General features: G+C 37.4%; 1 protein-coding gene across 1 annotated transcript in view; it reads right to left on the minus strand.

Moving 5' to 3' along the window:
• Positions 1-1,709: 1,709 nt before the first annotated feature.
• Positions 1,710-23,159, minus strand: part of GPALPP1 (GPALPP motifs containing 1) — a 34,681-nt gene continuing 13,231 nt past the window's right edge. The window contains exons 5-9 of the mRNA XM_008537788.2: positions 17,102-17,233; positions 16,496-16,660; positions 12,014-12,112; positions 5,421-5,639; positions 1,710-4,727 (exon numbers count right to left, since the gene is read on the minus strand). Of these exons, the coding sequence (XP_008536010.1) occupies positions 5,421-5,639; positions 12,014-12,112; positions 16,496-16,660; positions 17,102-17,233 (615 nt within the window). The 3' untranslated portion in view covers positions 1,710-4,727. The remainder of the gene's footprint in view (positions 4,728-5,420; positions 5,640-12,013; positions 12,113-16,495; positions 16,661-17,101; positions 17,234-23,159) is intronic.

Here is a 23,159-nt window from a genome sequence, read left to right on the forward strand (position 1 = left end):
CCAAAACCAAAATTTAAGCTCTACTTAAATTACTGCAGTTTTGGTGATAAACTATAGGCAGAAGTTCAGTGTACTAATATTCTGATAGCTGACGACTGTTATTGGGGTTACATGCAGGTTTTCAGAGCATGGACCTAAGGCATGCATTCACATGTTTGGGAAATTCTGGAAGGCCAGTAGGGTAGACCTTTGGTATTAGGCCCCATCTGGCCAACTCCTACGAGACATTTCTGACTTGGCTGAGAAGTACTCTCCTCTAGGAGGCTCCTTCCACCTTCTGGATTGGGTTAAATGCCCTCATATGGGCTTCCTAGTGTCAGTAGCAAGGACCAACCCAGAGCATTTGCCACTACACACCACTCACTGGCGTGGTTCTTCAAACACCATAGAACCAATGCTTCAGAGCCTTGGCACAAGTGGTCAGTCATTTTTCACACTGCCAGCTTCTTTTTCATTTTTTAGGTTTCAGCTGAAATGCCATCTTTTCAGAATGACTTTCCTTATCACCTTACTTAAATAGGATTCCTATCCTCAACGACCTGTTACAGTCTCTCACTACCCTGTTTTCTTTATAACACCTATCACAATTTACAAATACTTGATCTTTTTTTCCAGTTGTATTGAGAAAGAATTGGCATACACCACCGTATAAGTTTAAGGCATATAGCATGATGGTGTAATTCACGTATATTGTGAAATGATTCCCAGAATAGGTTCAGCTAACATCCATCTTCTCATATAGACACAACGAAAAGGAAGAGGAAAAGAGAAAAAAAATTTCTCCTTGTGATGAGAACTCTTAGGATTTGCCTCTGACAACTTTCCTATATACCATATAGCAGTGTGAGCTAGTCATCATGTTGTACATTTACTTGATCTTTTCTACTGAGGTCTTTTTCTGCTCTCCCACTACCATATAACATCTTGAGGCAGGGAATGTGTACTTACCTGTGAATACCCTGTAGTGACCAGCACAGAATCTCCTCTCAAGGAGGAAGGCTCTAAGTGTCTGGTTCACCACTGCGTTCTTAGCACCTAGCACACCCTCAGGCATTTAATAAATGTCACTCAATGAATGAAAACACACTATTCCCTCAAGAAATACTTATTACAGGGAAGTAATCTGAAAACTCAAGGGCTTTCTTTTGTTGCTCCTGTATGTCCAGATTTCTATCATTTAATGCTGAGCTTTTGTACCGTAAATTATCTCCTTTGATCACTTTCCCAGTCCTGTCTCCCTAGTAGTTCAGTTTCTAACTCTGACCCCATATAATAAAAAACCAGGACTTAAAAAAAAAAAGAGGTTAATTTCCCCTCGAAATTGTAAGAGAATACAAGCTTTCTGAAAGAATTTGGGAAAGAGAGAAAGCAAAAAAAAAAGGAGCTCATAATCACCAAACCAGAAAAACCCCACCAACTGTTACATAACCCTATGATATGCAGAGAAATGGATTCTTGGTTATAACCCAGCACCAGCCCCTCTGGTGCCATGCTGCTCTTAAAAGCATTTCCAATTTGACTGTCTTGCACTTATAAACAAATTGTTAATATTTGTAGTTATACTGGGATAATGAAAATCTGGCAAATGAGTTGGAGTAAGGATCGTTTTTCACAATAGCCCAATGATCTGGTTGGTCAGAATACATCTTTACAATACTGTCTGCTTCAGATAAGCGAATACTATTAAAACAAAAGCAAAAGACCACAACTTCTCAGATACAGATGAAACTTTATTTACACATAAAAAAATTACACTTCAGGAATTCTTCTCATCTAAAAACGTCTTTTAATTGTAAATTTCAAAATGAAAAGATTGAAAGGGGCAGTGCATAGCTTTTTAATTTTCTACATAATACAATCACATTTAATGTTTCAAGCTGCAAAAAAATATACCTCTCCTATAATAGGAAATGCATGACCTTTATAACTGCAGGCTTAAATCACAAGATGGCATCAAAAGGCAAAATAAAACAAATTAATATTCTGAGACAGAAGACCTGGTGCTGATGTGCATGGGTCCTATCTCTAACCACTTCCCTCCGTGGTAATTCTTCCTTGTAGGTTTATAACTCAACAGAGAACTTTTTACTAACAACACCTATCATTACCATGGAAAAAGTGAAAAGAGAAGTGATAAGGGCTCTTGTAAACAGTCTAAAAATTATCTCCCATGATCATAGATTTCTGAGTAATAATATTAACATTATCCACCCTATAAAAGAAACAAAAAGTGCCATAATGTTTTGGGATCAAATAATTTATATAATAGTCATTAATCTAATCTGGAGCATGTAAGCCTCAGTACCATTGAAAGCTCAACCTCACTTCTAAAAAAGAAATTAATTCAAAGAACCATTAAATGTTTGTGATAAATTAAAAGTCAAGTGGTTGCTACATCCCAACGAGATTAAAAACTCTTAGAAGACTGTGGCTTATTTTTTTTTTTTAACAGCAGGGCTTAATTTACAATGTTTTGCCCAATACAAAAAGGATTTAATTTATCTGATAAAACAGTCTTTTTATGGGTGCAGCCACCATCTCTCACCTTTTGTCTCCCCTCCCAATTCCACTTGCTAAAGCCATTTATTTACCAGTAACATGGTTATTATTTGAAGCATCTAAATCTATCTGAGATGACAATTTAGAGAGCTGGACAAAATTATATAATTTTAAGTACAATGAACTTAAATGTCACCTTCAACAGTTCAAGCAAACTTTTGAATTTAGTGTTGCTCTTTTTTCTTCACTTTTAAGTTTCAAAAGAGGTATCAGTTCTACAAAATTTGGCCAAGAGGTATAGGAAATTAAAAAGTTCTTATTAGAAAATGTCCACAATCTCAATTTTCTGCCAGATGGACAGGAGACTTGATTTAATGAGGCCATTTGCAGCTTTGGAAGATGGGACGGGATGAAGTGAAGAACACCTTGCCACGCTGTGCCAATAGCCCCTTTGCTCTTTATCATCAATGTTGTTGGGGTTAGTCTCTCCAAGGGGCAAAAAACCCTCTGATCTGGGCTTAAACTTCGTTAAAACTGTCCTGGGGGGGGGCAGGACAAAGCTTCAGACCTGAGGGGCCAGTGAGGTGGTATCTCACGGCAAGGATCAGGCAGAAGAAGCTCTGCTCCCTTTTGCTAAGGTCATGGACACTCCAAGGGGGAGGGAAGAAAGAGTGAACACGTAATACAGAAACACCCCTATCCCCTTGAGATGAGAGCAAAGCAAAAATAAGTATCCAGAGATGACATTTTCACCTTAAAAAATACCAAACTTCACAAAAATATATGTTGAGAATTCACATAAGGATGAGGAACTAGAAAATACTTCTTCCTTCCATTGGGGAAAAAATTGTAAGAAAATTACATGAAAGCAATAGAGGTTCTTGTACAAAGTTTTGTGTTCAGAAAATATCACCTACTAAAAATGACATCTTCAGTCAAATGGTAGTTCTGTCCAATTCTGCTTAGACTAGAAGCTTTTTCAATTTGCTCAGGAGAATACTTCATTTTGTTAATAGTGACGCTCCTTGAGTAGGCTACTGTTTGCACTGATGTTACAGAAAGTATTATTGTACTGCTATGATTAGAAGGAGGGTAATTTGTACCATAATTGGACTGGACAGTGTACTCAACTTCCATAAAGCCTAAATCAACTAGGACTCAGAATTATTTTCCATTAAAACCTCGTGCTTCATCAAAATTAGGACACACACCTAGCAGAACAACTGGGCTTAATCTGTAAGAAAATATAACTTACAGAATTTGAATTTAGGCTTTAACTATTTAGCATTTCCCATGTCACATCTTAAGAGGCAGTGCTGAAAGCATTACAAACTCATTATACTCCCATTGGAGTGCTTATGACTACAGTTTCCAGTTACATTTTTGTATTCAGGGATTATGAGTCTGACTTTTTAAAAAGGCTATATTCATGATTGATATAAAAGATCTGTCCTCAATAAATTAGCTAAAATCTGTTAACTATAAATGGGTGAAGTAAGATCATCCCAAAGCAGAGCTTAAAGACTTAGAAAGCTTTGGCTGAGATCACAGAGTCTGAGTCTGGACTTGACACTGCTAATGGTTAATGGCGTATCTTGTCCCTCAGATGGCCTCCCCTAGAAATACTCATTAAAGTTGGAAAAATCAAAATAGTTTTTCCTTAGCACACAAGACAACACAGAGGTCCCTCTTTCTCACTTAAATAACCAAAAAACCCAAACGACAAATAAAAAGCCCTGAGTGCCCAAACAAGCAAACTGATGACAAAACAGACAAAACCTCTACACCCTCTGGTTTCAAGTAAACGTGTCGTCACCAGCTGCAGTATAGAGGGAAGACCCAAATGATTTCAAAGTCGTGGATTTCCCGTTAAGGACCTGACACACGTATTCCAGCGTAGCTTAGGAACCTCCGACGAGGAGGTCCCGGGGTACTTGTGAGACACCAGAGAATTTCAGGGAGTAGGGGGGGAATCTTTGAAATAATTATTTGAAGAAAAGCCCAGGCTTCCTCAGAAGCCAAAGACACATAAAACTCTACTCCACATAAGGAACACAGATCTTATGTTTCCACACGACTTTAAACGACGCACAGAACAAGGTAAGTTTGTATGGTTCTTAAGACTAAAGATATTGCTGATCTTAAGAAACTCAAAACAAAGGAATAAAGGTGGACAGACAGATAAAAGAGTATTCTTCAACTTTTCTTCACTGCACAGGGAAATCCCCCTGAAGTAAGAATAAGAAAATTCAGTAAGTTGGAAAATATTTCTAACTTTAACTGTATTTTCTCTTAAAGCCACATTTTAATATTGTGTATTTAATTCTAATATTTAATATTAAAGCCACATTTAATATTTAATATTGATGTAGGCTTCATATAATTAAAACTCATAAAAATTTTAAGAAACAACTTCAGCTTTTATGTAATTCTTTAATCACCATTATGAACCCTTGTCAGATTGGGCTATGGATGAATGATGTGATGGTTTTGAACCTGAGCTTATAGAGAACCTTTCAAATCAGTGAACATTTTCTAATTGCGATAGTTTAACATACAAAGACCGCTAGCAAACCTCCTTTCTTCATTCTTGAATAAAGCATGCATATTTACCCAAGCTCCAAACCACACTTTCCTTTGCCATTTCTCATAAACTAAACTTTTATTTTAGCATTTTTAACAGCAAGGCCCTGTTAGGTTATTATGAGGACAAGGCTGCTTTACCAGTAAACCACATTTTTCACCCTACAGGCCAAATTTTCAAAAATCACAGTTTATTTATAAAAAAAGAATTGCAGGCTTATAATCTATTTTATTATAAAAAGAAATAGATTTTTGCACACAATATTTATAGATAACAGCATATTTAGAAAAGTTCAAATTTATCAGTATGAAAACAAATCTCACTGAAATATACTTACTTATAAAAACATATTGCCTTTGCCATGTGAAAATCTGGTGTTCAGTTCTCTAGATTTCTTTATCAGGGCTTTTTTCTGAGCTTCATCAAACCGATTAACTTTGAGATCCTTATCACGGTCAAATGGTATTCTTTCTTGGGGCTTATTTTTATCTTCAGCAGCCTTATTCTTTAATTTTTTATGATGAATATCCATAAGAGATTCTGATCTTTTTGATTCCTGGAGAAAGAGAGCAGAAATAAAAATCTTAGTTTGTATAGATTATTGACAGAATATGATCATGAAACAAAGTAAGTAGTAATGGTCAACATTAAGAAGGGCTATTTATAAAACCCAGCAGGTTTTTCCAAATGCAAGACAGCATCTATGAAGAAAATATGTACCAGAGCAAATTCAATCCAACCACAATGAAGATACCGACTAACTACGTGCCACACCATAAAAAAAGAGCAAGACAGAGAGGAAACAAATGTTTAAATAACCATAATGAGAAGCATCGTATGATGTGTCAAGATTAGAGTCTGAACCAAGAACACAGGTGAGAAGGGAAGAGCAATTACACTCTTGCTTGGGAGCCTGGTTAAAGCTTCACAGATGCGATGGTCTGAAGTAAAAACAAGGGCAGAAAAATCACGGCACAGAGGTGATAACATTCAAGACCTGTGCAGGTTAAGCTGAAATATTCTATATGCTAAGACAATTTTCACTCCTTTTAGTCTTCTGTTTTTTCTCTTACCTCTCCCATTTTCATTCTTCTTAGCTGAAATAGGTATTCACATTTTCAAATCTATCTAGTAGGATGAAGTCTGATCAAAGGCAATTGGTTTCATACATCAGAGATTCATTGCAGACCTTTCAGTATTGACTAAAGTAAAAGACAGAATGGCTGTGGACTGAAGAACAGGGAGTGGACGCAGGAATAGATGCAGGCAGTATAGACCAGCGGCCTTCAAAGTGGGCTATATGTATCCCTGGGGGCTACACGGAGCAGATTCCATGGGGTATGAATGCATGGATAATTCTAACGTTATTCACTCACAATTCCCAACCTCTTCATGAAGCCCTTCTTAAAACTGAGTTTGCTCAATAATTCACCTGGTGAGGATGTCTCCCTTTTCATTATGGCCCCTTCCCACTTAACAGAGGAGAAGTCTTTCCGAATCTCACTATAGAGTATTGCCCAGCAGAGCGAGCCTCCAGGGCGTCAAAGAAATCTGAAACGCTGGTCTGAAGGAAGCTGCCTCCAACGGAGGAACTGTAAACTGGAAGGACTTTGTGTCCTGTTGTGCAGTAAACATATTTCTCTTAAAAGTGTAACGTCCTTTAGAAATGGGTGCTTTGGTTCTTGTTGGAATGTTCTGAATGCAGATATACTGAAGAGTGGAAGTATGGAAGAAAGGGCAATTTTCGCTTAACAACCACATCTCTTCTAGGCCCTGCCTCCTGCCAAAGAAGATACCTGAGAGCAAAGATGTGAAAAGAGCTCAGTGCAAGCAACACCACAAGGCACCGGTAAGAAACGGGGAAAGTGGCAGCATCTTCTCTCATCCAGGAGACAAGCTCATGGTTCCTACCTACCTGCTTTACAACCCAGAAGTGTCAGTGGAGTGATCATTAACACATCTATGTGAATGGAAAAATGAAGTCAGACTTTCTGAGGGACAGTAAGTCTGACGTGGCTGATTCGACAGTGAGAACTGACCTCGTCAATTAGGTTATGTGCCAATTATTTCTTATAAATTGGATGAGCTCAATCTAGAGCTAAAGGTTTGAGCAGAATGTACAAAAGATGCTGTATTAGTAAATATTTATTTAAATTAGCACTATTTCCACTTTCTCACTCCCTCTTACTCCATAAATTAGTCCTTTCATAAACCTTGGTAAAGTCTTTTAGAAACAAACTGATTTGCAAGTCAAGTACTTTCTACTTCTTCAGAGTTAAAAAAAATCAGATATTGCTAAGAAAAAACAGGCTATCAATATATACAGTATATGGAGAAATAGTGAAGAGCTTAAGTTCTGAATTCAGAAAGATCTGGATAGCAATGAGGGTTCTGCTGTTTTCAACACTGGTGACCTTAGGCAAGCAACGTAAGCCTCAATTTCTCAGCTGTAAAATGCTAGTAATAATAGTAATGATTTCCAAATATTTGGATGTGGGAGGAGTTAAGTGATCTAAAGAAGACAAAGGACATAGTGCAGTGTAGGGTACACAAGAGTCACTCAATAAATGTCACGTGTTAGATTTATTAAGCCTTTGCTATACTGTAATCCTCACAATATCTCTGCAAAGTAAATGTTATTATTCCCATTAGACAAATTTGGAAAGACAGAACAAGAGAACAAATGAATGAGACCAATGTGAAAAGAAAATCAAAGATAGGTGACAGTTGAGAGATCATTAATAATAATTTTTGTGAATGGATCACTATGAGGTTTAAGTAAATAACTCAAATTATTTAAAGAACTGAATGACATTGCTGTAACAAACTGCATTCCATTCTCATCCACTACTTTATGTAAACATGGTTTCTTAACTCTTAACTCTAAAACTCTTAACTAAAAAAACAAATACACAGGGCTGGCTAGTGGCAAAGTGGTTAGGTGTGCATGCTCCGCTTCAGCGTCCTGGGGTTCGCCAGTTCAGATTCTGGGCGTGCACCTACACACAGCCCATCAAGCCATGCTGCGGTGGCATCCCACATACAAAATAGAGGAAGACTGGCACAGATGTTAGCTCAGGCCAATCTTCCTCACCAAAAAAAAGAAGAAAAACAAACAAAATTATACATTTGATGTTGATAGCTGTCTTATTCAAGCACTAAGTAAGTAACATTCATCCAAAGACCAGGAACTAACTGGAAGAAAAGTCATTAAACATGAAATTAAATTTACATTTTACTTTTTATGTTTAATAATTATTTATAAAAACCTGCAACATGTTTACATTGTTTTGATCAAATGAAATTACAACTTAATCCTGAAGGGAAAACAGCATAAGCATTTAAAGACTTAGACACAGGAAATAAAAAAAAATCAAGTTATGTGCATATTTCTATTATAATGAAATATGACATCAAATATAATCAGAAAAAACTTTCAAGCGTGAAAGTGAATTCCAATAGGATAAAATTCTGTGGCAGAAGAGAAATGAAATTATGAATTCAAGGAGAAAAAAGAATGAAATAAAATTTCCAACTGTTAAGGAAATGCTTCTTTATATTTTTAATGGATAATAACAGATATTGAATTGCTAGGGTATTTAGATGTCATTTGAAACATTTAATAGAGTGATATAATATGCTAATATATATAAATTACATCTTTGGTAACTACTGAGACTTACAATGAAAATTTTCAGATGTCAAGTAAAAAGCTTGTTTTAGGGGATACCAAGCAAATACACTTGACCATTCCTGACTAGCTGAAAAGAAATACAGAGTCCTGAGTCCCATCACAGACTCAGTGAATCGAAGTTGCCAACTGTGGGTCTCAGAAACCTGTGCACTTAAAAATCACCCCGTTATCATACAGGTGAGCTATCAGATGTGGACCCCACTGTCAGGTCATTCTTTCTGGTAGTTTGGTATTAACAGAGAGAGGAGAGAATGGCAATACAAAGGAGAAGTGAAGTAGGATGAATTTTAGGATGGGGAACTATAATGTAATATAATTATACATAAATGTATAAATGTAAAAAAGCTATGCTATAGGGCCGGCTCTGTGGCTGAGTGGTTAATTTGGTGCGTTCCACTTCGGTGGCCTGGGGTTCACCGGTTTGGATCCTGGGCATGGACCTATGCACCACTCATCAAGCCATGCTGTGATGGCATCCCACACAGAAGAACCAGAATGACTTACAACTAGGATATACAACTATGTACTGGGAGTTTGGGGAGGAAAAAAAAACGCACTATACTATAAAAACTTGATCTTCTAGCACCATTTCTCCGCATTTGTCCACCCTTTCCCTGCTAATGAGAAAATAATAACTCATTAATGAGATAATGATGATGAAGGTAGACAGGCTCTCAGGAGTTGGAAGGGGAAGGCCTGAAGGTATAAGAAAGAGCTGGAGAAAACAGAACAAAGTGTGGAGAAGACGTGAGAAAGAATGAAGCAGTAGAGGCCCTACTCTACCTAGAGCCACTACCAGGAGAAATGATTTATATTGATGAGCAAAACTGTATAAAAGGTAACAAAAAGCAAATAGAAATGGAGAAACAAAGACGGCAAGTTTCAATTTACTGATCCCCCCATCTTAGTAAATTAAACATCAATAAAGTCAGACGAATACATTAAACCACTGGATTACTATAATTAATTCAAACCACTCAAGTGCTCAGATTTGTTAAGATAAAGGAAATGAACTGTTGTGTCACTTATTTCAGGTGTTCTGCCTGTGTGGTTGAGCGTATCCGCATATTGTGGCACGCATGACCAAACCAGCACTACTACTATAAAAAACAACAGAAACACCCGGAAGCAGTCAGTTCACTTAAATTCACAGCTGAAAGCCAACTCATGCAGAGATCAATTTGCTAAATGACCAATTTGCTGATTTACCAAATTTAATCACTTAACAAAAATGTGTGTGTTTTGCAATGTTTATAAAATCCAGAGCAATTATTTTGAATGGAGTGGTTTTTCAGCAGCTTTTGAAAATTCCATGCTAAGATTCTACTTGCTTAGTTTTTATTTTGTCTTCAGGGTAATATTTTCAAGAGTGTTCAATTAATCAAAAGTAAGAGTTACTGAGTGGTTTAGTCTTGAGACTCTATTAATATTTTGAAAAGTAAATCTCATAAGTAACCAAAATTTCAGCATGAGTAGAATCCTAACTTTTTTGATGCATTTTAAAGTAAACTGAAGACATCATTTACATGTACACCTCAGTATTTCAGTATGCATTTCATTAACTAGGGTTTAATATTTCTTTACAAGTTTTTCTTTCAAGGTAAATTTCCATACAATGAAATGCACAAATTGTAAGTGTACATTCACTGAGTTTCACAATCCGAACTCCTATCAAGATCTGGAGCATCTCCATCACCCCAGAAAGCTCCGCATGCCCCTAGGTTCCTAGTCAATCCCCACTCCACTCCAACAACCATGATTCTGATGTTTTCCTACCGTGGATTCATTTTGCTTATTTTAGATCAAATTCATATAAATAGAATCGTATAGTATGTACTTGCTTGTGCAAGACTTCTTTCACTCTGCACGATAACTTTGAGATTCATCCATGTTGTCACATTTATTTGTAACTTGCTCCTTTTAATTGCTGAACAGTATTTCATTGTATACACGTTTGGTTTCTCTTTCTCTTATGATGGACACCTGGCTGTTTACAGAATTTAGCTTATAAATAAAGCTTCTAGGAACGTTCCCGTATAAGTTTTTTGAGGCTATTATGAATGAAGCACGTTCAGGTCTTTATGGGGACGGGTTTTCATTTGTCTGAAGTAAATACCCAGGGCTGGAGCTGTAGGGTCATGGGGTGGGTGTATGCTTAGTTTTATAAGAAATGCTCATTTCTGGTAACAGAAAAAGGCCCAGCTTGTTAATTTTCAGCTATCGTTCTTTTCTAGTATAACTAACTATGGCTATAAATTTTGACTTTTCAGTACCACTTTATTTTGCATGCCACAGATTTTGATGTGTTCTATTTCTGTTATCATTCAGTCCAGGTATTTTCTAACTTTCGTTATCATGTCTTTGACGTAATGTTTAAATTTTGCATTTTTCTAATTTCCAATTGTATAGGGCCTTTAAGTTATTCTGAATTTTAACTTAAATTCCTGTGGTCAGAGAATATGGTTTGAATGATAGAGATTCTTTCAATTTTGTTAAGACAACTTTTGAGCTGGTCAGTTTTTATAAATGTTCTATGTGGGTTGAGTTTTTGGTCAGTTTCCAAAAATGTTTCACGTATGCTTCTCTGTGTGGTGCTGGCCTACCGACATCCAATAAATCTTGCTCACTATATTTTTAGTATTCATGGAAATTTCATAATTTTGGAACAGAAGGTAATTCTCCTGAACACCTTTCAGGGGCTGACAGATTCAGTGATTTACACTGATTCTTCGAGCTGGAACACTCACCAGTTTTTTTTATGAGTAAGAGACTATAACAAAATAATGATATGCTAAATGAACACTGACTGGTTAGTTTATAAATTTAGATTGAACCATATTTGAAAACATTTTTCCTCCCACATTTAAATCGTCACATCAAACATTCCAAATCTGCTTATAGTTTACAAATGTATGAACTGAGGATCTCTAGGAGTTGGTAGGGCTCTTGCTTTCTGACCACATGCTACTGGTCTCTAGGAGTTAAATTTCTGATCTATGAGATCAGTAAAATATGAACTCAAAACAGTATATGAAATGCATTAAAAAGCCCTACACAAATGGATTTTATACAAACTTATAAATACAAAAGAGTTGAGTATTTTTCAGGATGTGGGTACAGAAAAAGACTGAGGTAAATAGGAAGACATATAAAAGAAAGAGAAACGAGAGAGAAAAAATAAGAGCATTAAAAGACAGAGGAAAATAAACGGTTATATAGTTTTTCCTCTTACTTACATTGTATGAGGATACCTGCTCAGCCAATCTCTTTTCCCTTCCTGACAACACGTGCTCTTCGTCCTTCTTATTCAATGACTTCCTTGCTTCTTGTGTTTCCTGAGGAACAAACATAGATAATACATTACTGAATCATATAATCAAGAGAAAATAAAAAAGAAATAGTATTATTTTTACTCAGATTGAGTAATAAGAGACTAACGTCAGCCAGGCTTGTTGAATCTCTTCCCACTAGAAATATTAATATCCTTGATATGGGATCAATTAGTGTTCTACCCTGTGGTTTCCCTGAAAACATGAAAAATTTTTTTAGCCAATCAACAACTAGAAGAAATCATCTATTTATAAAACTCAAAAATGAGTCTGACAGTGATGAAAAGTAGGAAAGGAAATCAGGCTTTAAAAGAAATACTACATTTTCTGTTTTCAAAACTAGTAAGATCACTCAAGGGAAAAAAGTAAAGAAAAAGAAAAGTTTATATTTGGAAAAGAAGAAATAAAACTATCTTTATTCACAGATGACATGATTGTTTATGTAGAAAACTCCAAAGAATCTACAAAAAAACTGGAACTAATAAGCAAACATGGGAAAGCCGCAGGACACAAGGTCGATATACAAAATATACTAGCAACAAACAATTGGAATTTGAACTTATAAAAAAATACCATTTACAACAGTGCACACACAAAAATGAAGGATGTAGGTAAATTTCCAACAAGTTTTAATTAGAAAAAAATATATTCTAGAGAATACATTCCCAACCAGGAATGAGGTAAGCCCACATAAAAACAATTGAAAACCACTATTCTCAAAGCATATATATATCTATTTTTAAAGATTTTATTTTTTCCTTTTTCTCCCCAAAGCCCCCTGGTATATAGTTGTATATTTTTAGTTGTGGGGCCTTTTAGTTGTGGCATGTGGGACGCCACCTCAGCGTGGCCTGATGAGCAGTGCCACGTCCGTGCCCAGGATTCGAACCAGCGAAACCCTGGGCCACTGAAGCACAGCACGCAAACTTAACCACTCGGCCACGGGGCCGGTCCCCTCAAAGCATATTTTTATACTGTTGGAATTTGCTTAAGAAAACCATGGAGGCCTTCTACAATTTTTATCTAAATAATATACTAAGACGCCACGGTATTTAATAAAGTACATTAAAAACATAGGAATAAAAACAAAGAAACCCCCCAAAAACCCATAGGAATGGCCCATTTCTTATTTTTCCCTAAAAACTTTCCCAGAAAACAGATGCTTTTACTTATAAATATTAAGAGGAAAAGGACGTTATGGTAAGGCTGGAGATACAAACCTAACCATCTAATATAAGGGTTAGTAGATCTAGTCAAGACTGGGAGGCGAGGACACAAGAGATCTTAGTCAACTAGCTTATGCGCAGCACTTCCATTTCCTATCACAGAGCAATCTTAATTCTTTTAGCACACGTTGGCTAATGTGAAAACATTAGTGGTATGGGAGATGTATGCTGGGAAATAAAAGAAAAAAAGTAAGATGAGTGGAGAGAACCTATCAAAAAGGAAATTGGCTAAGATCTGCCATGACAAAAATTAGTCAGGAACTTTACACAAGATCAAAGATACTAGAAAATGAATAGCTGTGTGATACTACACAGTTTGTGCCACAGATATAAGTCCATGGCACTATGTGCTGTAGTACACTATCACATAAAAGTTAAGGAGTAACAACGATCCCTTTATGAGTCCACTATAAACACTGAACAAAACATTTTCAGCACTGAAAAGAATGACCGGATCTAAGGAACTCGGTCACTGGGCCTGAAATCACTTAAGTTCCGTTTACTCCATTTTGCTGAGATATTTTCCTCTGAAGAAGACTCCCTGCAATTCTGGCTGTAGGCTAGACACCTTTTCACCTACAGCGAGGGACAGACGGGCGGAAAAAAGCACAAATAAACGGAGGCACAAATAAGTCCATGTAAGCAAGGGAATGAACTGTCTTTTTGGAGACAATCTTAAAGGCTAAATTATAAAAATGCCAATACATTATTTTTATAAAACACCAGCTAAGAAAGAGTAGACAGGCATTCCAACACTAGTCGTTCCGGGCGTGCGGCTCACTTCTGTACCACATCTTTTGTTACCTCTTCTGCACCACGTGGGTTGGCTCACCTCACCTTTCTATTACAACGCTCAGATTTTCTGTAATCTTCAGGACACAAGAGAACTTATGATTTTGAGACATATTCAGGGTAGGGTGCTAAACCAATTCTCTTCTAAAATGTAAGCTCCTTAAGGAGCTTTTTTCATCTTTCTATTACCTGTGTGAGGGATCAGAATTGGTCACTCCAAAATGTGTCTCTTTGCCTTATTTTTAAGAACAGGAGACTCTGAAAGAAACTTTGACCTTTCCCCTAACTGCCTAAAAGAATTTAAGATAAAAGGCCTGTCCCCAGGACAGGTCATCACCATAGATAGCTCTGGGTGACGGTCCTTGCTAAGCCTATTCTTATTTACCAAACATTTGCTTTTCTATTTCCACGTGAATTGCCTTCCTCCACTTTGAAGTCCCAAACCACTGCCCTCGAACACCCTCCTTTGTCTTTAGCCGAAGATGATATTTAAGGTGGCAGCTTTGGCCATTCTGGCTGAGTTGGTCAATTTTCCTGGGTTTCTCCCACGTAACTTGATATAAAGCTTTTTTTGATTTTCTCCTGTTATTCTGTCTCACATCAATTTAATTTGTAGACCAGAGAGAAGGACCTAAAGTGGGTAGAGGAATTGTCTTCCTCCCTCACACCTGCAACCAAACACAATGCCTGGCAGAGGAGGTATTTAATTTATAGTTACAGAATGAAAATAGAAATCTCCATAATTTTAGGCACGGATGAACAAGATTAAACAGAGTTAGGGGAATGAATTAAGTGTGGAACTAAGTCAGAACTGATAAAGCTACGATCATAAACTGCCAATTAGTCAAGTATTTAAGATTTGAATGGATATCTTAAGGGAATTAAGATCTTGGGATGGAGTAAATTTAAGAGGTAGTGTTGGGGAAATTGGCTCAAGTCCTAACTTTACAATGGAATTTTCATAATAAACAGATTCAAGAAAAAAATAATAATGTATTTTATGCATACTTTCTTGGGTTTTTTTTGGGTAAATTATTTAATGTATTAATGACAGAGCTTCTTTTTTTTAATTGAGGTATAATTGACATAACATTATATTAGTTACAGGTGTACAACATAATGATTTAATACTTGTATATATTGCAAAATGATCACCACAAAAAGTCCAGTTAACATCCATCACCATTCATAGTTACAAAAAAACTTTTTTTCTGGTGATGATAACTTTCAAGATGCACTAGCTACCTTCAAATATGCAATATGGTATTAACTATAGTCACAGTGCTGTACATTACATCCCCGTGGCTTATTCATTTTACAAGTGGAAATCTGTACCTTTTGATCCCCTTCACCCATTTCACCCAACCCTCCCCCAGCTCAGAAAACCACCAATCTGTTCTCCCTATCCATGAGCTTTTTGTTTGTTCATTTGTTTTTAGACTCCACATATGTGAGCATACAGTATTTAACACTATTAAGGAAAGTGCTTCTTGCCTATCTTGACAGTAACACAAAGCTTAGTACACCTGAGATATGGTCATTTTGAGAGTCTCTACGTATCACCTAACTTGCTCGGTTAACCTGCGGCTTTGGTTTTTTCAGGATATCTTAAAAGATACACTTTCAAGGAGATGGTATGATGTTGTTTAAAGACCAGGGGATTTGGAATTATAGAAAGGTCTAGAATGGAATTATTGTGCATCACTTACCAGCATTGCAATTCTAGAGAAGTCGAGCTCAGAGAGGTTAGTTTCTTCCTCTATAAAATGAGGTCAATAAACCCATGTTTCTGGGTTTTCTTGAGATTTAAATGACACAATTTATTGGGAAATAGTAAGCAAATAGTTAGCTATTGGTGTCACTTTCCTTCCTTATAACTTTTCTTCAGGGGGAAATCTGTGTTTTCTTTTTGGAATCATAATTTTAAAAATAGTTTGTTGTTTGTGCCATGGAGTTGATTTCGACTCCTAGGGACCCTGTGTACAGCAGAGTGGAACCCTGCCTGGTCTTTTTGTGCCATCCTCTCACCCTCTGGTGCTATTCATAGGGGTCCCATAGCCTACTCTGTCTTAGTCTAGAAGCTCTAAGGAACCCTGTCTACCATGGGTGACCCTGCTAGTATTTGAAATAATAGTGGCATAACTTTCAGCATCACAGCAACATGCAGCCACTACAGTTTGACAACCAACAGATGGGTGGTGTGGCTCTCGGATTAGGAAATGAACCTGGGCTGTGGCAGCGAGAGTGCTGATTCTTAACCACTAGACCACCAGGGCTGGCTTTTAAAAACAGTAGCCTTAAATAATTCTGCCTTCTACCTTCAAAATAGAGCCAAGAGGAACAGAAATACGTGAACAAACCACCCTCTCACCTTAGCTTTCCTTTCCCTGTCAGCTGGCGTATCTGTCCAGACTGATCGATCTCCAGATTTGTCATCAGCTCTTCTTTTAAAAGCTCTGGGCCCAAGACCAAAGTCCTTCATTTCCGGGGGAAGCTCAGTCATCCACGACTCCCTTGTAATTGGTTTAGATAAATCCTTTAAGAGAAATAAAATGTTAAAAAAAAGAAAAAAAGTAGCTTGGAAAGTGTGTGTGTGCACATAAAATATTGAATAAGAGACAATGTTTCTCAACTGAGGTTTTAAAGTAAAATAACAGACTTCAAGAGAAAAGATTAATAGAAGGGAATAATATTTTTGTCATATTGCTACAAATACTTTCACCTAATCTATTGTTCTTTTGACTTTGTTATCTTTTGCCATATAGAAATTTTTAGATAGGCAAATTTGCTGGTCTTTTCCTTTTATAGTTTCTGTGACCTAGCTCCTAAATTTTCTTTATACACATACATACACACACATAAGCATACATACATACAGACATATATATACACACACATATATTAACGTCTATTTTTAAAATTTAGATTTTTAATCTATTTAGTCTATTTCTCAGAGTAAAATATATTTAAAACTTACATCATCTCCTTTAGTCAGTTTCTCTTTCATCCGCTGGGCCCTTTTTTCAAACTCTGTCGTTACACTGTAGCTCACAGGTCCTTTTGCAGGCATTGGTCCAACAATGTCCTCATCTTCACTGCTATCTGTTCCCTTTTGAAACAAGACATTACCTTTAAACCAAGAGCAGAACTACAGATTATAGAAAATGATCCTAAATTACTCAAAATTTAACTGAAACTGATTAGCTAGAGACAATAAAATAAAAAAGCAAACAATGTATTCCTGGCTCATCACAGTGACCTTTTCTCTGCCTTCCTCAAGGGCACAGTGCAGAGAGGACAAATCCATGGCACGTGGATTGTCCCACCTCTCCTCCTATGTCCAGGGCAGACCTCTTAAATGCTTTCAGCTCTCTTTCTGATGGACACAGATGTGACCTCAGAATTCTCAACATGGTATTCTAGGCCATTATCACTGACTGGTCAGAGATGACACAAGTTGAAACCATTTTCCTTCCTGGTACCGAATAAGCTTCTTGGAATAAGATGCACACAAGTAAGACATTCTTGGAAGCTGTATCAGCCTTCGTGATTTAGTATAGTTCACTGAAATAGAAATGCTGTGCAATATCTCACACATGCTAACCCGAATGAGTTAATTTGGTTCCCAAAGTACTTCACTTACTCAAAAGATATAACAGTATTGTAATAATTGAATTCAACTTGTTCGTAATCAATCACTTTAATAAAGGGTTTTCACGTAAGACTCTGTGTTAGATGATACATACACTAGGGCTGAAAGCAGTCCTTGTCCTCAAGCAGAAGCTAGATTGAGACAAACAATAATAACACGTTTGTTCTCCAGCTCTGAAAGGCAGCTGCTTCCTCTTATTTTTTTCAAACTACCAGGATCAGGAGTTCATTTGTATTGTTTACATTTTCCCCACTAACCACTAAAGGTAACTTCCATCTGTGGTTTCTTCTCTGAACCCTTACAGCAATTGCTATTGGTATGAATAATTAGATAATTATATATGGTCTAGTGGCTTACTCTAAATGTCTCTCTCACACACACACACACACACTCTTAATAATTACGGACTTTGGTATACAACGCCTAATTTGGTCCTCATAACAAAACTGTGAAATGACCTTACTACTCTTGTTTTCTTTTTGAGGAAACCTAGGTTTAGAGAATTCTATTTTGAAAGGTTAAACAACTTATCCGAGGTTATAAAACTAGCATCTAAGACCCAAATATTCTAAGATCCAGGCCAGTATTTTTTCTACTAATACTACAGCAACCCCTCTATTATTTTCTTTATTTCAACTGTTAATGATTTAACTTTAAGTGTGTATAGCTTATCTATACAACAGGAAGCTCTTCAATGTCAAAGACATGACCTTAAACATATTTATAACCCCCTACACATATAATACTTGGTGCTGTAAATGAGAAGATATAATAGATATAATGAACTTTTAAAACTATAAGAGATAGGGTATCAATATAGTGCTGAAGTTTAAGATGATGGGATAAGCTAATGGTATTTTTACTTTCATCTAACACGCGATGATTTTATGAAGGTAGAACATCAGCACGTCTTGCATATCTTGGTAGGATGATACCCAAACTTTTTAGAAATAAAAATCACTTAGGATGTTGGGAGACACAAACTAAATGGGTGGTTGGAGGTGCAAACAGAAAATCAGGCCCAACGCGCTAAACCGAAAATGAGAAACCAGAATCATAAACCCAAATCCAATCTAGGTATTAAATCATTTTGGTGTCCCAGATGAGTTATTTAAACTTTTTTTAAAAAGCTGAGTTATTTAATTAAAAAATACAATACAAATTATGTCCCCTATTGGTTTAGAGTTTGGGCTGCGAGGCAGTTAGACCTAGTTTCAAGGCCCCAATTTGCCATTGTGTTAGCCCTGGGACCTCAGGCACAGTAACCTTTCTAGGTCTCATTTTGTCTTCCAGATGGGGATTATAACAGCTCCAACCAATAACTACTCTATTGCTAAGAGAACCCCGTGTTTTGTTTGTCCTCTTTGGAGCCATGCTTTTCTCAGGAAACTGGGACTGTCTCTAACTCCTGGAGAAAAATGTTGATAATTCTAAGCCAATCACTTTGGTCTGTAGGGGAGGAAGACATTACCTCTACCCACTCTGGGTCCTTCTGGCCAGAGAATGAATTAAATTCACATGAGACAGAATAATAGGAGAAAATTAAACAAAGCTTTATAACATGTATACATGGGAGAGCCTCAGGCAACTTGCCAAAATGGCTGAAGCCACCACCTTAAATATCATCTTCAGCTAAAGGCAGAGGAGGATGTTGGGGGTGGGGGGAGTCAGTTACTGGAGTATACCAGTACCAGACAAGCACAGTAAACAAGAGTAACATTATTATGCAGATTTAAGTCCTTGTCTTCCGCATTACGAGTTTTTAGAGGATAAGGTCATCCCCCCTCCTTCTTCCTGGTACAGAAAGGGAGACAGCTTTACAGGTGGAGATTTCCTTTACAAATGTAAAGGTCTCTTAACAAAGGGTAAGTAAATTCTACTTTTCAGAGTTTCTTTCCTGTCTGCAGCTTTTTTAAAAGTAACCAGCCCAAAATATTCCTCATGCAAAAGAGACATATCTTGGGGTGGCCAATTCCAGTCCCCTACAGGTCTCATTCTTCTTGCCCAACTGACTGGCTTAGGTATGGGCATATGATTCCATTTTGGCAAAAGAAACGCGAGGAGAAGTCTATAGGAAACCTGGGAAAGTTTTCCTCCCTCTAAAAAAGGGACACAGGATAGGGACCATTCCCCTTCCGTGTCTGGACATTGTCATCTGCATGTGAATCTTAGAATTTTGGCAGGCTTCTTGGTATAATGAAGGGGTCAGCCTAAGAGGAATCAACATACTGGCAATGATAGAGAAGATGGAAAAAAACTGGAGCCCTGGATGATTTCATTAAGCTGTTGAATTAATGAACCCTGGAATGACCCCACCTCTAGACCTCTTATGATGTCTGAAACACATTTCCCTTATTTTGGGAATATAGATTAGATACCACCCAAGAAATTACATAAACAACCCATTTGCTGAGTAGATTAAGACAAAGTTCCATTTTGAGTTGGATTTTCTGTTATTTGCAGCTAAAAGCATTGTGGCTGACACACCATACCCTAGGATTGCTGTTTGAATTAAATTAAGTTTATACAGTTATGCAAATATAATTGAGTCATGCAAACCTAAGTTTGTGTTGTGCTTTACAGCATCTGGCTTATGGCAAGTACTCAACAAATGTTAACTGTTAGCATTATTATGTATGTCTTAATTTGGGAGTATACATTGTGAATGAGAGACGAAGAGAAGCCTCTCTTTGAGAAAGGAAACTATGAAATCAGAAAAAGAAGTGTCTTTTGAAAAAGGTTTTGTTAACGGGAAATTATAAACCGAGAAATTCAGAATCAAGATTACCCTGAACACAGGCATACTCTGAAGTCATCCCTGCCCCATCCTTACCCCTTACCTTTTGCTAAGAGAAGCTAGAGAATGTAGAATAGATACCATCTAGGGAATTACCTAAACTATCCACTTGTTAGCTAGGTGGGTTAGGATAGAGTTCCAAGTATGAATAAAGTTGAATTACGCTACATCTTTAAAAAATTTTTATTTTGAAAAATGTAGTGCCAAGACAAGTAGAATGAAAACCCAGGTATCTCCACCCCAATACATCAGTTGCTAACATTTTACTACATTCATCTTTGTTTCCCTACCCCTCTGGCCTCTCTCTGTGAGGCAGAGACACACACAAACACACACACACACACTTTTTTGGGACTCATTTGAAAGTAGGTTACAGATAGCATGAAAAGGCCTTAGACTAAAGCAAACTTCCTTCCCACTTTCCAGAGGACAGTGGGTTCCATTTCTCTAGTACTCTTTTTGCAGACAGAGCAGTACTTTGAGGCTGTGGGTTTGATTCAGGAAGCTCACAGGGAGCTCAATTCACTCTACTCTGCCTACCGGAGCCTGTCCCCGGGCCCAGTCCTCTAGAGTTTATGGCTGGGTTGATAAAACCACGCTGGTCCCCTGATGTGTAAACTTGTGTTTACTGCTCTAGCTTTGAATTCTCTCAATGTTATTAGCACCTGTGGATTTCCCTTTCTTTCTTTGGAGCTTAGCTCTCTATTCTTTGTTGCTATTTTATTTTTCCCCAGCATTCCTGTGTGTTTGTGGCAGGGCGAGCCTAGCCTGACCATGTCAGCTCAGTCTCCCATATGGCTGGAAGCTGTCCTCTAGTAACTTATTCTTGTATTTAACAATTTTGTTAGAAAGGATTCCTTATAGTTAATGTAAATTCTTCAAGGTTACTCTCACGGCACATGTAGTAGAGGTAATAATAGTAACAGTAGTTATTATAAGTTGAATAGCTACTGTTCTGATTTAACCCTTACAACAACCCTATAAGATAACAACCTGTATGTTCCTGATAACAAAACTAAACTCAGCCAGGATTCCAAGCTTGACTGGCTCTTGTCTACCTCTCTCTCTTCCACCTTTCTCATTCTCTCCACTCTAACCACACTGGACTTCTTTAACCCTCATTTTCTTTCTCTCTGCACTCTTCTGCCCTCACATAAACTATCTGTAGTCTCTGGAACAATCTTTCCTGCCCTTTCTGCTGAGCTATCTCCAACTCATCAATCTTCAGTTTAGACATTTTCTCAGAGAAAAAGACTTTTTCTCATTTCTTCAGATTAGGGTGCCCTGTCACGGTTCCACTATATTTTGTCTCACCTTTTGAATCACTCACAGTATCACAAATTATTTCTTTAATAAATGTATTCCTTACTACGCTGTAAGTGTGACAACGGCAAGGACTGTGTCTAACTTACTCATTCATTCAGTAAATACTTTTGAATGGCCACTGGAGATAACACAAAAAGTCTCTGTCCTCAACGGCCTCACATTCTAGTGGGGAGAGGTTGACAATACAGAAAAAGAAGTGGTATCTTAGGTGATAAATGCTGTGGAGCAAATTAAAGGAGCGAAGAGGACAGGAGTAAAGGGAAGAGAGGTTAGCAATTTTAAATTAGGAGGCCAGAAATGACTTCATTGAGAAGGTGACATTCCAGGAAAAATTGAAAGTCTGGGAGGGAGGCAAGCCACACAGACATCCAGGAGAAGACCATTTTCAAGAGACTTGGTAGGTATAAGAGCTCCAGGGCAGGAGTGCACCTGATGTATTTAAGGAGGTATAACAAGGAGCCCAGTGTGGCCAGATTAAAATAAGAGAGAAAACCAGGGAACTAATAGGGGCCAGACTGTAGACGGCTCTCTAAGGCCTTTGGCTTTTACACAGAGCGAGAAGTAGAATATTTGATAGTTTTGAGTGTGAGTGACAGCATCTGACTTTATTTCATCCAGGCAGCTACAGCTGCCGGGCTGAGAAGAGGCAGTAGAGGAACGAGGGCGAAAGCATGAAGATCATAAAACAGGTGAGATATGATGTCGACCTGGAGCAGGGCGGTTGCAGAAGTAGCTGGATTCTGGATGTGTGTTAAAGGTAGGAACAACAGAATTTGTTGACAGGTCCATTTCCGTGACTATGTGCCTGACACATTGTAGGTACTCACAAATATCATTGAGAGAAAGAGTAAATGACTCTGAAGTTCATGATCTTAACCCCTGCGTTACATTGCCTTTAGTGACAAGCTCAGTGGAACTGTTGAATTCTCAGTGGAGACGCAGAGGAGTCTCTTGATCAGATGAATTCACACACAAGAAGCCAATGCACAAGAATTTAAAGTCATAAGAACTGGGTGATTTAAAGTCGTAAGAACTGGGTTTGAGTCTTGGCTTTGATAAGTCCAAATTGTGCAAACTTGGGTAAGTTACCAATTTCTCTGGTTTTTAGCATCTGTAAGATGTAGATCATATCTGTTTCATAAGGCCATGGAGAAGATAAAATAATATCCATATAAGCGAAAATGCACTACAAATTATAAAGTACTTTACAAATCTCAGCTACTGTTCAAGACCACACCTTTAACAAGAAAATAGCCTTCA

This window comes from Equus przewalskii, chromosome 16, assembly GCF_037783145.1.
Source record: "Equus przewalskii isolate Varuska chromosome 16, EquPr2, whole genome shotgun sequence".
Taxonomy (NCBI): domain Eukaryota; kingdom Metazoa; phylum Chordata; class Mammalia; order Perissodactyla; family Equidae; genus Equus; species Equus przewalskii.